The sequence below is a fragment of the Lonchura striata genome, chromosome Z (assembly GCF_046129695.1).
Source record: "Lonchura striata isolate bLonStr1 chromosome Z, bLonStr1.mat, whole genome shotgun sequence".
In the NCBI taxonomy this organism is placed as follows: domain Eukaryota; kingdom Metazoa; phylum Chordata; class Aves; order Passeriformes; family Estrildidae; genus Lonchura; species Lonchura striata.
The window spans coordinates 41,377,407-41,391,871 of NC_134642.1; the positions used below are offsets into that span (position 1 = coordinate 41,377,407).

At 38.5% G+C, this 14,465-nt stretch overlaps 1 protein-coding gene across 22 annotated transcripts in view; it reads left to right on the plus strand.

Annotated features, from left to right (window-relative positions):
* UBAP2 (ubiquitin associated protein 2) overlaps positions 1-14,465 on the plus strand; it is a 252,161-nt gene that overhangs the window by 26,384 nt on the left and 211,312 nt on the right. For 20 of the 22 annotated variants that reach the window (XM_077789956.1, XM_077789954.1, XM_077789955.1 and 17 more), the window contains 3 exons: positions 1,178-1,288; positions 4,688-4,841; positions 6,574-6,651. In XM_077789956.1, the coding sequence (XP_077646082.1) occupies positions 1,178-1,288; positions 4,688-4,841; positions 6,574-6,651 (343 nt within the window). The other 2 variants (XM_077789962.1, XM_077789963.1) reach the window with 2 other exon arrangements.

Here is a 14,465-nt window from a genome sequence, read left to right on the forward strand (position 1 = left end):
GGTAAATCAGGGTGTTATTTTAAAAAATAATCTTACCACACAGATCCATGTATGCATTGAAATCAAAGAATTAAAGTGTATAAATGAAATTTCTCACTTCCTCTACCATGGTGAGTGTTGGGTGTTAGATAATCAAGCTTTCATTACCTTGTTATAGCTGAGACCATTAATTAAAGCAGTCCTGACAATATGGCTGTTGTGGCTATTGGTGATTTTGTCCTAGTGAATACATTGCAGCTCATGAAGACTACATACTCATGAAGACTACACAGATCATGAAGCTCTTGGACTACACCCAGGAGGGAAAAATTAGCTTGAATGCATAAATGCAGCAAAGGAGCAGATTTCTTGGTTTCTTTTAATGTCTAAAACTTCCTCTGAAGCACTGTTACATGCTTTTTGTTGTTCTTGTTACAAACTAGTTCTGTTGATGTACCAAAAAAGAAATCTTGTATTTTGTGAAGCCAAAGGACCCTCATCAATAGTGCTTGTAGCTGTGCTGGTGGGAAGGAGATGCATTAAGTTCTGCATAAAATATGTTTTACCTTCTGCATATGTATTTCTAGCTCATGTAGGTTTTGTTCTTTAGATGAATTTGCTAAATGCCCTGTGACAGTTTATTTATGTCCCACACTCTTCAGGATATACACCATGAGTTCAAGGAGCATAATTCAGAACTAGATCTCCTTAATCAGCTTTGTGGCTGTGTTGTGGCCTTATGCTGACATGGATCAAGGGAGCTAACCTTTCTGAAAGATAATGTATTTCTTAGTCTGGATGATTTATCAGGGGGATCTGTTCTCTGCCATGTTGTCCTGTATGTTTTTTCTCACAGTGGGATAAAAAGGGGCAATTTTGGTGGAGAAAGAGATAGGATGACACTGTAACAATTGTGGTCCTTTACACTCACGTACTGCTGCATGTGGCAGCATTTTCTGCAAGCATACAGAACAAAAAAAGTGTGAAAGAGTACTTCCTTGATTATCAATTAATTTGTGCTTCTTCCTCTCTCATCTGAATCCCAAGCAGATCTGTAAAATGCAGATTACTTCATTCTGGATATTAGTTTACTCTGACATGGTAGCTATGTGCTTTGTTGTAATTTGTGGTCATGTTAGCTCTTACTTTCTTATTATGCTAATTTAGATATTTTAACATGTCTGACTTTTACTGCCAGCTTATGGAAGTGACTGGGAAAAACCAGGATGAATGCATAGTGGCACTACATGATTGTAATGGGGATGTGAACAGAGCAATCAACATACTGCTGGAAGGAAGCTCAGACACAGTAAGATTTTACTTCCATGTTAAACTACTCTTTCTGTTTGCTGTGATTTTCAGTTTCTAGAAGGACATTGGGCAAATCATGTCTCAGAAGTTTTCAATTTCCATGTCTCCATTCGATTTCTTTTGAAGGAATTGAAAACTAGGGCAGCTTCTCTACTGCATGCATACCTTGGAGAAGGCTGAATCTGGAAAATGTTGTGGGTGTTCAGCTGGTCTATTGCAGCGTTCCTGTGCTTCCATTTATATACAGCAGTTTTAACTCTGCAGCAGAACTCAGTGCTCCCTCAGATGCAAGCCTGTTTCTTGCTGCAGGTTTTGTAGTTACTGTGTAGACAGACCCTCCTGAGGCCTGAGACCATCACAAAGGTCAATCTCTGTAAACTGAAGGGCAGGCAGGTATTTTAAGTTATGCCTGTTCTGTAGGTGTGGGTTGCCGGTATTGAAGTTGGAGGAGGTGTCCACATCTGCAGGTTGCATTGATAATACTACTTATGGCAGGAAAGGATGCAACAAGTAGTTGCTTCTTTAACTGTGATGCTCATTTGCATTATTTAATTGAAAAACAGGAGGAGGAGACTAAACTATGTGTATACAACAACAAAAAATGTCACTTATAAAGTTGAACAGTGAAATTTTTTAATCGAAGTGATACAGAGAAAATGTGTTTTACTGCAGTTGAAGTTTTTGCTGGAAGGATTTCTTATAGTTTGTCTTTAAATTAGATTCTATTTCATCTAAGTTGGAAAAGTAACCTGGACTTCCTTTCTTGATGCTGAACACTCAGTATTGCCTATCATTTGTCAGGATGTGTACTCTGGCTTATTGTTAATGAGAAAACTCACCCCTCACACACCCTCAGTCTGGGACACACACTGTTTTGACTGAGGGGACTTTCTTTTCTATCCTGTTTTCATTTTTTATCAGAGTTGAGGTCTTCTAAAGTAGAGGAGAGCATTTCACTTAAATCTGTCTAAATGTGCTGTGTTCTCTTTTATTTTTCATATTTGCCATTTTTTAGTTTAAAGTAGTTTTCTGATTGATAGAGACTATTAAATCCTTTAATACTTTAGTAATTTGTTGTAGCTGATCATGACATGGAAAAAGGTTTCTGAACTCATTCATTACCTACAAGCAATATTGATATGTTCTGTATTTTTGATAGGTCCTTTTTAACCCATTGCTCTCTATAGACAAAATGCAACATAGAAACAAATAGAAAGAACTTGAAGGAGTCAAGGAGGAAGGAGTATTAATTGATGGGTGTGAAAAAATGTATTTTTGAAAGTTTGCGGGTCTCTAGTTGGAAGGATTTGTTTTAAGGCCATTATACTTTTGAACAATTTAACCATGAATTTGACGTGATTTGTAAGCTGAGGTGCTACAAATTCTAAATGCAGATTTCCAACTCTTTTCTAGTCTCACTCTACTTTGATGAACTTGCAGTATTTTAAACTTAATTTGAAAGATGTGTCCATTCAGCTGAAGGAATTTGAAGGGCAAGGAGTGATAGTTAAGATGTGTATTTATAGTTTATTTGGTACTCAGCCAATTTTGTCTTAATCTTTTTCTGTTTGCTTTTGGGGTTTAAAGCTGTGATCTACAAGCTGTAAGTGTGTGACTTTGTCTCTGTAAAGACTTTCTTTTTGCAGCAGTTGTAGCAGTCTGGCTTAGGGTAGTTAGAGGCTTGTGTATGAGTAGAGAAGGGCATGTTTCTTTGCCTAAGACTTGTATTCATTTAACTTTTTACATCCATTTTATGCTCAGTTGTGTTTTATTAACTAAACCTTTGAAGATAGAACAAAATAGACCTTTCAAATTTTTTTATTTCCGTGTAAGGACAGACCATTCTGTTGCAGGTTTTCAAAGGTCAGACCCACTACTATCATTTGGGTTGGCTCAGGCATTGTCAGCTGAAATTGTAATCAGTTACTTCCCTTACAAAGAGAGACAGCTCAGTGGTTTGTGATGGTGTTCAGAAGTAGCACCATCCTCTGTCTTAAAGGACCTGCCTGACTTTCTCAAGGCTTTCCTCAAAATTGTATTGTGGGAAAGCATAGATCTGATACTTTCATAGTCATCTTTTTACTGATCCTTCGTAAGTAATTTTAAATCTCACTCAGGAGAGGCTGCTTCCTCTTCAGTTTGGAACCTTATCCAGTTTTGGGTGTTTCCTGAAATGCTGTAAGATGTTTTGGCACCAAGCCCATCACTGGAACTCTACAGACTTGGCCTTACAGATAAAGTGGTGGTGTTCAAATGTGTTTAGTTTCGTACCTCTGGTCAGCTCTGGCTGGGCTTTACTATACTGGAGGTAGAACTGAAAAGTGATTTCACCCTTCTTTCTCACCAATGCCATGCTGAAAAATGAGAGAGTAACCATTCTCTTTGCTCTTGTTCTCTCAAAGGAAACTCTGTAACACTCAGTTTGTAACCTGCTTTCTTCATTGCACTGGCTTCTTAGGCAGCTTGAGCTAGCTGGCCATGGCCCAGCTCCTCAGGGCTACTGAGTTGCTGTTGGTGGAATTGAGAGATAAGACAGGACTTAAAATTACTGATAAACAACCTTTTTTGTTTGATGTAGGTGCCTGTCAGATGTCATACAAAAGTGCTTTACAACAATTTGTATGTGCAAATATTCTGATATGAAATATCTTACTAGAGCTGTAAGCTCCTAGAAATTGGGACATACATGTAAACCTCTCTACCATCTTCATGATTTGCAAATAATACCTTTTTTCCTTCTTACTTGCTTTGCAGCTATTGCTCAATAAACGAATCATGCAATTGCATAATATATAAGTTGCTTAGCTATTCTTGGCAAGTGTTTTAGTAATTTTATTTTCAACTCCTACAGATACTCCTGTGGAGCTAATAACATCCTTGAATTTATTTTAAAGACTGAGTTTAATATTAAAACAGAAGCCTGATATCTGGACCTTGATCCTGTGTCCTGTTTAGACATAGCTTTTCCTGTGTTTTGCTATGTTTGATGGTCTGTTAAGAGTGGATGGTCTGGCTTATGATCACTTCCCCCAAGATGTTGTTTTGCAATTCTGTCTTCTGAGACTTAAATTCTAGTGTGTCTGTTAGTTGCTTTGCAGATGTTCTGTGTTACAATAGTATCAGTCTTCCTTTAACTAGTTAAAAGTCCATTATAGCCAGAAATATTTGGGGTTCTCATATTCCGTAAGACAATCAAACTTAAGAAATGTTTCTTTCTCGTCTCTTTGCAAAAATACAGCGTGTGCTTCCGTTTATTTGAGTGTAGTTTGCATATGTGACATTATGCAAATACCTGTATTTTTTCCATGAACTGGTGGGGTGTGGGGTAGAAAGCGTGCATTGAGAGGTGTTTCCTCCTTTTTGACTTTTGTGTCTTAATTCTACTCTATCCCAATAGACTTCTTGGGAGACTGTAGGGGGTAAGAAGAAAAGCCTTGGAAAGGAAGGTTCAGAAAACAAAGAGAACAGAGAGAAACGAGGGGACAGAGAAGTGAGTCGTGGACGGGGAAGTTCCAACAGACGAGGAAGAGGAGGCAGCCGTGGACGAGAGTGTATGTATAGGGATTAATCTTTAAAGATTGAGACACTTTTCTTGCAGCTGGAACTGACTGAGCTAAGAGTGAATGCTTAATGGAGCGAAGTCCGTTCATCTGTAGTTCAGCATTGAAGGGATTATAACTTGTTTGTGCCACAGGTACGCTTGATCTGTCTATGTTACTTGGTTTTGGGATGGTCTGTATTTGTTCAGAGACACTCAGTTTAATATAATTCTCTGTTCTTGTTTGATGAATTGATCTTGTACAAATTGCTGTTCTTCATGTAAGTTTTAGAATTGCTTGAGAACAAGTATGTCGCTGCACAGCTGATACACTTTTTTGTTTCTTTTAATGAAAAAATTATCCAGCTTTGACTCCATCTCCTTTTATGAGTGGGAGAACCTGAAGATGTTCTCATCTTCTCATAAGGGGAATGAAAACACTGGGATGATTATTAATCTCTAAATATATTTCTCACATAAATCAACCAAAGGTGAGTTTCTGCAACAGAGAAAATTCATTGTTAGTTGAAACATTTAAAGCTTTGCTACAGTTTCAATAATACATTGTACAAAAGCAAATGGATGTTTCCAAGTTAGATAGAGTCACAATAGATCATGATTGGATACATGTTGCTTTTTGTAGCTAAGTTTTGGCAGCATTCTCAAAGCTGTGCTCATTGTCTGTATTGGCTGTTTGCCACACTGATAGATGAGAAAATAAATCAGAATGGATACAATATGTTTAGCTTTGCACTTATAAGCAGGAAAAATATTTACAATATTAGGCAACTCATTTTATTCATAATTGGAAGATATCCAGCTATTTTTCCAATATAGATGTTGTGAATTTTTGTAGGATAAAGTCAAGATGAAAAAATGTTAATACAACATGGAGCTGGACTTGAAAAGTATATATTAGATCAATCAAAATGAAAGCAAAGGGCAGTTTTTTTTTTTTTTTACCAGAGACAGATGATGCCTTTCTCTTTTTGTAAACTGGAATTAAAGACATTTCAGACGGTTACCAGATCTGGGTATTCTTCTTACCAGATCTGGGTATTTTCTTCCCAACTTTATGTCCAAACATTTTTTGTTTTATTTTTGCTATTAGGAGAAATGCAGTACAAAATCTCATCAGTGAATGTTTCGAGAGGCCAGTTTTTTTGGATTTTTCTTTCTCCTTCAAGTAGCCAGCCGTATTTCAAAGTACCTTGTCAGGAGTTTCCCACAAAACACTTAGGTTGCAGACCTTTTAAGTGCCTTACCTTCACCCAGTCATCATCCCTCTGCTTTAAATACAGAGGAGAAATCTGTTTCCAAGCTTCCACAGGGATGCAGTATGGGCAGAAAGGAGAAGAGTTGGTGTTACTTTATTCAATGTTACTTTAAGAGTTGGTTATCCTTTATTTTTTCACTGTTGTTAACCAGTGCATTATCTAGGAAACACAAAATGAGCAGCTGTATTTCCTATCTCATTAAATAATGTAGGCTGCAAAACATGGCACTTGTAGAGGTTTGTCTCCTGAGGAACTTTTCCTTCTTATATTTTGCTTCCTAATTGACCAGTACAAAGGAAACATAACTTGCTTCTAGCGAAGCCTTAAAGAAGGGGGATGATTGAGATCTGCTGACCACCCCACTTGAAAATTTTGCCTTTTGTTTTGAGGGGTTCGGGTCAAGCAAATGACTGTACTGTCTGAAGTACCAGTCTCTAAAGCTTCTCTTAAGCTGTCCTCTCTCCACAGTTAGAGCTGAAGAGAATGGAGTGGACAACAGTCAAGGAGACAGGCCTTCAGACCGTGGGAAACGTGGCCGTGGGAGAGGTGAGATGGTGGCATTGTTGTGGGACTGGCATTCCTTTCATGTCCTGAAATGGAACTCTTCCATTTGTTTCTTTAAATGCTTTTTCCTAATATTTTTTGTTTATCCTTTGATTCCATGCACACTTCAGCCACCTTGTATTTGGGTACATCCCACTTCCTTACCCTTTATCGTTTCTTGATCTTGGAACAACTTAAAAAAAATGGACAGAAATCACTTCTGTGGTAATTTCCTGTGTGGCAGGCTGCTGTGCACTGGCTATGGAAGACTGTTTTCCCATACTGACTCATGCCAGCCTCCTGTGGGTAGGAGTGTGGGGGGTTCTGCAGGATGTATTTCAGCAGCAGGAGAGCATAAGATTCCATCTGTATGGCTCTTTGGGAAGGATTTGATGTACACTTTTACCATTTCTTTGGGGTGGCTCTAGTTGTCAGGCTTGCCTTCTGCTTTTGGTAGCCAATCAGAGAAAGAACAAGCCACCTTAGAGACATTTTGCTATGAAAAGGGATTTGACATGGAAGAGTTGATGAGAACTGTGGAGAAGGAATACTGTGTAGTTTTAGGTACAGCTCCAGTCCTGTCATGTAGAAGAGGTGGGATAATGGATTGGATGTGGAATCAGGTGATGTGTATTTGAATTGGATTTTCACTGGTTAGGATGGAAAGAGGCTTGTTTTTCCTTAAAGTCAGAGGAATGAAAATAAGTAACACATATATGGTACAGATTATGGGTGGATGAGTGTATTAAATAAGTTAAATTGATAAAATGTATAGCAGAACTAATGTACTTAGTAAGTACTGTCTGACTCAAGACAAATTCTGCCTTCAAAGGACTCCTTTCTCTTGGGAATGTTGGGTAACAAGGCATTCAGAGACAGGTGCATCCAGCTTCATTGTCTTCAGATCTGCATCTTGAAGGTGTGCAGAGATGCAAAGAAGTAACTTCCAAAGGTTTGCGTGTGACAGTGCCTGTGAATCATCAAAAACCCAATGGTGTGTGCAGAAAAGTAGCTCTACAGGGCAAGGTGTGGTATAGTCCACAGCTGCAATTTTTGGTATGTTAACAGTTTACACTTTCAGTAGCTAGAATGCAAGCCTTGCAGTTACTTATTTTATAAAATAATAATTTATTTTCAAATTGTAAGTGTAAAAACAGGACTTTCTAAAAATGGTTCAGTAAAACTTAGAGATTAATTTCAAATGCAGTGTTTTTTTGCTTCAACCTTACAAACCATACACTGGTTTTGTTGTCAAAGCTGTAGCTTTCTAGATGAATATCGTATATCTCAAACTTCATAATCAGATCAAACTGACCTGTATAACTGAAGTAATAGAAACTTCAGGGGGTTTCTGTTCATTGGCTTCATGTACATAGTATTATTATATGTCTCTACAAAATATTTTAGACTGTACTGTAAGCAAAGTATTTTAATGAAGTGTCTGTGATACTACAAGAGCATCATATTATAAGTGTGTGTATTCCATGGCAGGAAATACCTGATTAATTTTACAATGCAAACCCTTGAAATCTTCAGGGAGTTTTGGAAATCTGTGTAATTCAGTTCTTATCTTTTAAGGGATATGCAGCCTTTTTCTTTGGATATTAATAGAAATAATAATAAAAAGCTTCCTGCCAATTCATTCTGTAGTCTTTCTTTTCTGTTACACAGAATGGTCAAATGAGAGATAACATACTTCAGCTGAAAGTAAACAGATTCTAATAATCACCACAGAACCCATTTTTAGAAATGCTTCTTGCAGTGTGTGTGTGTAGAAATCTAGGCACTGGATGTGAAGTAAGGGGTCAGCTAATTATCTGAGCAACACACTATTTTAAGCTACCTTCTCAGGCAGGCGTTATCTTACTGGCTGCCTTCTAGGAGATTTGATGGACTATCATATGTATTACTGCTTCACGGTACAAAAACGTAATTTAAAGAAATGATAAGCAACTGAAAATAGCTAAAACGGGATTGACACAGAGGTGATAGTGTGCTGTTTACTGAGAGGGAAAAACCCTTATACTGAGTATTTGATATTTAGTGTGTAAGGCATTAGCTTTATCTGGCAGTAAATCTTCCATTAATGACCGTGTCATGTTCATTGTAACTTCATAGGGTAGTAGGTACACAAAGTGCAAACATACTGTATGCTGGTATGAAGGGTGTCAGGGATTTGAAGCATATACAAATCATTGCCTGATTACCAGAATGCAAAAATATATCACAACGTGTGTAATAGTATTGACACATCTCAGCTGTAACTGATCTAAGCTAAATCTTTGCTTGTTAAACTAAGGGTGTAAACTTGTATTGATGTCAGGGAATAACTTGTTTTAAGATGCCTTCTTATCTGTGCTTCTTTTCAAAACCAAATTTCTTGCATGAACTTAATTTAAATGTAAGAAATACTGTAATGGTGATGAGCAATAATTGCATCAAAGTGATTATATTTGTCAGTATAGCAAGGATTTGCAACTGTCTAGAATGGAATCTCCAGAAGAAATTGAGGCAGATGGTTATGTCTTTAGGATTATCAGCTATAAAAACATTTTCTTATTTGTGTTTTAATCAGCTGCAGTGTTGTATACAAGCTGGCAAACTTTACAAGCACAGGTTGTTTTTAAGCTGCTGTTTTCTAGGGTTCTTGCATCTTCAATTTTAAGTACAGGTCTGATTCTCCCAGTTCTACTACTTCATATTGAAAAGAATGCAGAGAAAAAGAAAGGGTGTGGAGCTAGAAAAGGCTTTTGAAGGTACTGGGAAATCTGCGGTTATGGGGTGTGGGGAATAAGTAGTCTAGGATTTTTCTGCCTGGGTGTATGGTAGAGCTCTGTTAAACTTCTGTGGGGGCATCAATTGATCATGCCAAGCAATTATGCAAAAGAGAGTATATTAAATGAGATCAGCAGGTTACAGCTTCAAGATGAACTTAAGAGTTGGTTCTTCATACATGTAGTGAACCTGAGGAACTCCTTTCAGTGAGATGATGTGGTGTAAGAAATGTATACATAAAAAGACTTGGCAATTTCATCCTGAGAAAGAACTACAGACAAGAAAAAGAAAAACCACCAAAGATATTGTATGTAAATTATCTTTGACTAAGGAAGTCAAAGCCACAAATAGTTGAAGACCAGGAAAGCATCCAAAGAAATTGCTCTGTGGTTTCAGTTCATGTGCTCTTCCCTAGATATGTGATTGACCATGGCTTATAAAGGAATAACAGGTAGGTAGGCTTTTGGGCTTTTTTTTCCGATGCAGCATAGAAGTTGTTATAGACTCATATATAGTAATTCTCCTGGTTTGCAAAGGCAAGATAGATTTGTTGCTTGCACTTCTGTTTATCTCTTTACTTTGTTATTCCAGAACAACATGAGCATGCTATAAATGTGGGTTCTGCCAGTTTGTTGTGTTTTTTTTTTTTTTTTCTACAAAACAGATATAAAAATAAAAGGAAAAAATGTTATGTTTTAATTCCAGCTCTTGTTTTGTCTGCCAGCTGTATAGGAAAATAAAACAGATCATCCTTTTCATAGATACCTGATTATAGTCCAGTTTGTATTCTTGAGCTCTTTTCATTGTTTTTAATGTAAGAAGTATGCTATCCTTGAACAAATGGAGTTTCTATATCTAGAATTGCATGTATAAACATTCCCTTGGTTTAAAAGCTTAGCCCAGTTGGCACAGAATATGTCTTGGATTTTTTTTTGCCAAAACTAAGGAGAATGTTTTTTTTTTTTTTTTTTTTTTTTTTTTTTTTGTTTTTTTGTTTTTTTGTTTTTTTATATATGAATGTGGAGCATGTTTTGACTTCTGGAAGTCAAAAATTGAAGTTTGTTTAGTTTTGCTGTGGCTCATTCTGCATTCATTAAGAAACTCTGTCATGTACTTTTTTTTTTTTTTGAGATTATTGTAGTTTAGTTGTAACAAGTCAATTATTTTCCTTTAAATGTAATTTTAGTGTTGAAAGTTTTCAGCATGAATTGTAAAAATGCTTTCTAGGGTAAATGTAGTATATAAAACTGGTTTATTGCTTCTAGCTTTATGGTGACTAATAAAGGCAAAAGTAATATGAATTATTAAATCCAGCTTGGGTGTTTGTTTTGGTTGTATGGAGTAACCTAGAATACAAAATTTCTGCACTTCGCCTTCTTGCCTCTTAAGGCTTAATAAGCCTCTGTCAGTTTGGTTCTGCTGGGAGGATGGTGCTGCCAGAGCGGAGACCAGGGCAGTTTGTTACTGTGTAGTCAGAGATAAGCACAAATTTAGAATGTTGCTTGCCCTTCCACTCTGCATTTCCTTTTTCTTGCAGCTGTTCTTCAGGCTATTTCTTAACCTTGGAGTAACTTCCTTTAACTTAAACTCTGAAAATCTGTTTACATAGTTGTGCACACACTGCACGTGTGTTGCAGTGGAAGGATTTAGGTCTAGAATACTTGATTTTCTGCAGAATAGGTTATGGGCTAGTCCCATCTGGGTTGTGCTTCCACGCACCTTTCTTGTGCTGCCATGAAGTGTGCATTTGGGGGAAGAAATGTTTTGAATGTGAAGAGCAATTCTTTCCATGCACTGATGGTACCTGAGTGGAGAAGTGATTATGTGATGAGTGTTTTGAATTCCTAGTGGGTTTTAGTGAAAACAGAAAAATTTACCTCCTACCTGGGTTGGATAGAAGTATTAATCTTTTTAGTATTCATTCAGGAGAAATAAAATACGAAGAGTAAGGCAGCAAGTGACAGTAGTGAGAGACTCCTCTGAGAGGTACAGAGGCACTCTTTTCGTGACATGCTGTGCTTTCAAGAGAAGTGCACTGCTTACCAGGGGCTCTTAACATGGTTGTATCCGAGACTACCAGGCTTCTTGTGGTCCACTGAATGTTACTTCCTGCTGTTGTTTGGAGCAGGTGTAAGGGGTACAGCCAGGAGCAGTTTGAACAGCATTAAGGGAGATTACAGAGCCCTGGGTGTGGCCACAAGTCACTCCGTAGCTAGTTTTTGCAGGTAGTCTTTTCATCCATCCTCCCAGTCAAAAACTAAGTAGTTCAAAAGGGCCAGTTGTATTTGGAGAATCAGCAGGTGGTTATAGGCCTTGCGCCACAACAGGGGATTTCACTTCTTAGACCAGGGGACTCTCTTTGAAAAACATGGTGGTCTGGGGACTGTGTTCCATCTGTCAGGGAAGGGGACAAGCATCTTTGGTCATCCTGGCTTCATGAAGGAAAAGTTGCACCTGACTGATCTGATATCCTTCTATGAAGGAGTGATTGTAACAATCAACAAGGAAAGGCTGGCATCATCTATCTGGACTTCTGTAAGGCCTTTGATATGGTCACACATTACATCCTTATCTCTACGTTGGAGAGAGGGTGATTTGAAAGGTGAACTTTTTGATGGATAAAGAATTGGCTTCATCCAATTAGTTAGATGCATCCAGCTGGTTGTGGTTAATGCTTCTATGTCCAGATGGAGACTGGTGAAAGATGGTGTCCCTCAGGGCTCTGTCTTGGAACCAGTGCTCTTTAATTAATATCTTTATCACTGACACAGTGAGATTGAGTGCACCCTCAGTAAATTTGCAGATGATACTAAACTGAGAAGTGCAGTTAACACACCTGATGGATGGGATCATCCGAAGGGTCTTGGACAAGCTTGAGGAGTAGCCCATGGGAATCTCATGAGGTTTAACAAGACAAAGTTCAAGATGCTGCACTCAGGTCGGGGCAATCCCAGGCATAAATACTGACTGGGGAGAAGAACTCCTTGGAAGCAGCCCTACAGAGAAGGACTTTGGACTTTCTACAGATGAAAAGCTGTCAGGAACTGGCAATGTGTGCTTGCAGCCTAGGGAGCAAACTGCCTTGTGGGGTGGTGAGGAATGTGAAGTTCAAGGGCAGCCTGGGCTGCAGTGACAGGGAGATGTGGAGGTTGAGATCTTTGGTGCAGTGATGAGGACACATAACAAGCTCACTGCCATGGCCTTCAGGAGAGCAGACTTCAGCTTCTTCAAGGATCTGCATGGTAGAGTGCCATGGGATAGAGCCCCAGAGGGATGAGGGGCCCAGGGAAGTGTGTTAATATTTAAGGATTCTTTCTTCCAAGCTTGGGAGCAATGCATCTTAACCAAAAGAAAAACAAATCTACCCCAACTGCATGGATGAAAAGGAGCCCCTGGACAAACTCATACACAAAAACGAAGCCCAGAGAAGGAAAAAGCAAATAAATGTAGCCTGAGATGAAGAGAGAAGTGAGATTGTCTGACCAGCCAGGCTTCTGGTTGGGAATGCTAAATTCGTATTGTTGGTGATAAAAGGAAGACAAGGGAAAATGTGGGCGCCCTCTCTGTAAGAAAACAGGAGACCTGGCTAACTGGAACATGGAGAAGCTGGAGGCACTTAATGACTTTTTGTGCCTTGGTCTTTTTCCACAAGATTTCCAGCCATATGAATTACAGAAGGTAAAGACAGGGGCCGGGAGAATGCATAACCATCCACTATAGGAGAGGATCAGGTTTGAGACTCTTTGAGGAATCTGAAAGTGCACATGTCCATGGGCCCTGACAAGATACATCTATGGGTCCCCAGGGAAGTGGAAGTGGCTAAGCCACCATCCATCATATTTGAGCTCCCACCAATGAAAAAAAGGGAAGCATAACCTCCATTTTAAAAAGGGGAGGAAGACAGACCTGGGGAACTAGAGGCCAGGCAGTCTCACATCTGTGCCAGGCAAGATCCTGGAGCAGATCCTTCTAGAAGTTAAGGGACTTGGAAAGTGTGAGATGATAGATGACAGGCAAACTAACCCTCACAAAAAAAAAAAGGAGGTAGTCAACATGGTCTGTGCAGGCAGCAGAGTTTTTTGGTGGCTTGTTGTAAAGGTTTTCTGGCATTTACCGAAGTGGGAACTGGTTTGGAAAGCTGATCCAAAAGTAAACAAATACTGTTTCTGGATAGTTGTTTGGTGCTCACTCACTGGAAAGTGCAAAACTGTCAGTGCACAAAAGATCATAGCTTATGATCACTGGTGAGGAAGACCACAATTACAGTAGTTCTAATTTAAATGGGTTTAGATTACTGTGGGATTGCATGCCTAGTATTTGGGTTCCCGCTGTGAATTCTGAAAGCTTCATTTGCTCACTGACTCTTTAGTCTCTGTTAAAAAGCATAAAAAGTTTGTAGATACCCTGTGGGCATTCACAGTTGTTTCGTGACTAACTTTTTTGTCTTCTGTTTTAAGGCCATTTTTAAATTTTGATAGCCAAGAGAAGTAGCCATCTTGGCATGAGAATTTAAGGATATGCTGGTGGTCTGGTTGTGTCAAAGAGAATATTAACCATTTCCACTGGCACCTTGCACTAGTGACCATGATGTATGGCATCCTGTGTCTGAGGTGGTATTGCAGTTGTGAACATTCACTGTCCCATATTTTGAGTTAATTTTTCATGTGTTTTCTAACTGAATTTAGTATTTTGGTTTGGTACTCCCTTTTGCCTTCGTTAGAAAGGTTCTTTTGCATTTGTTGATAAAACTTAATTCTAGTTTTGACTGAAAGCATAGACATAGCAGTAAGAAGTTAAAGGAATCTACTTGAAATTCAAGTTCAGAATTATCTTTCAAAGTGCTCTGGTATAAAAAGTGCTTTGCTGGCTAGTAGTCTAAGACTGTGCATGGAACTTCAGGAGCAGCATTTTTTCTTTTTTGCAATATCTAAAACTTGCTTATTGATATTTTTAGTCAGTATTTTATTGTGCCCATTATGAGAACATATCTTATGTATGCCTGGCTTGCTAAAACATCACCTTCTCTTTAGTATGCTAAGGTT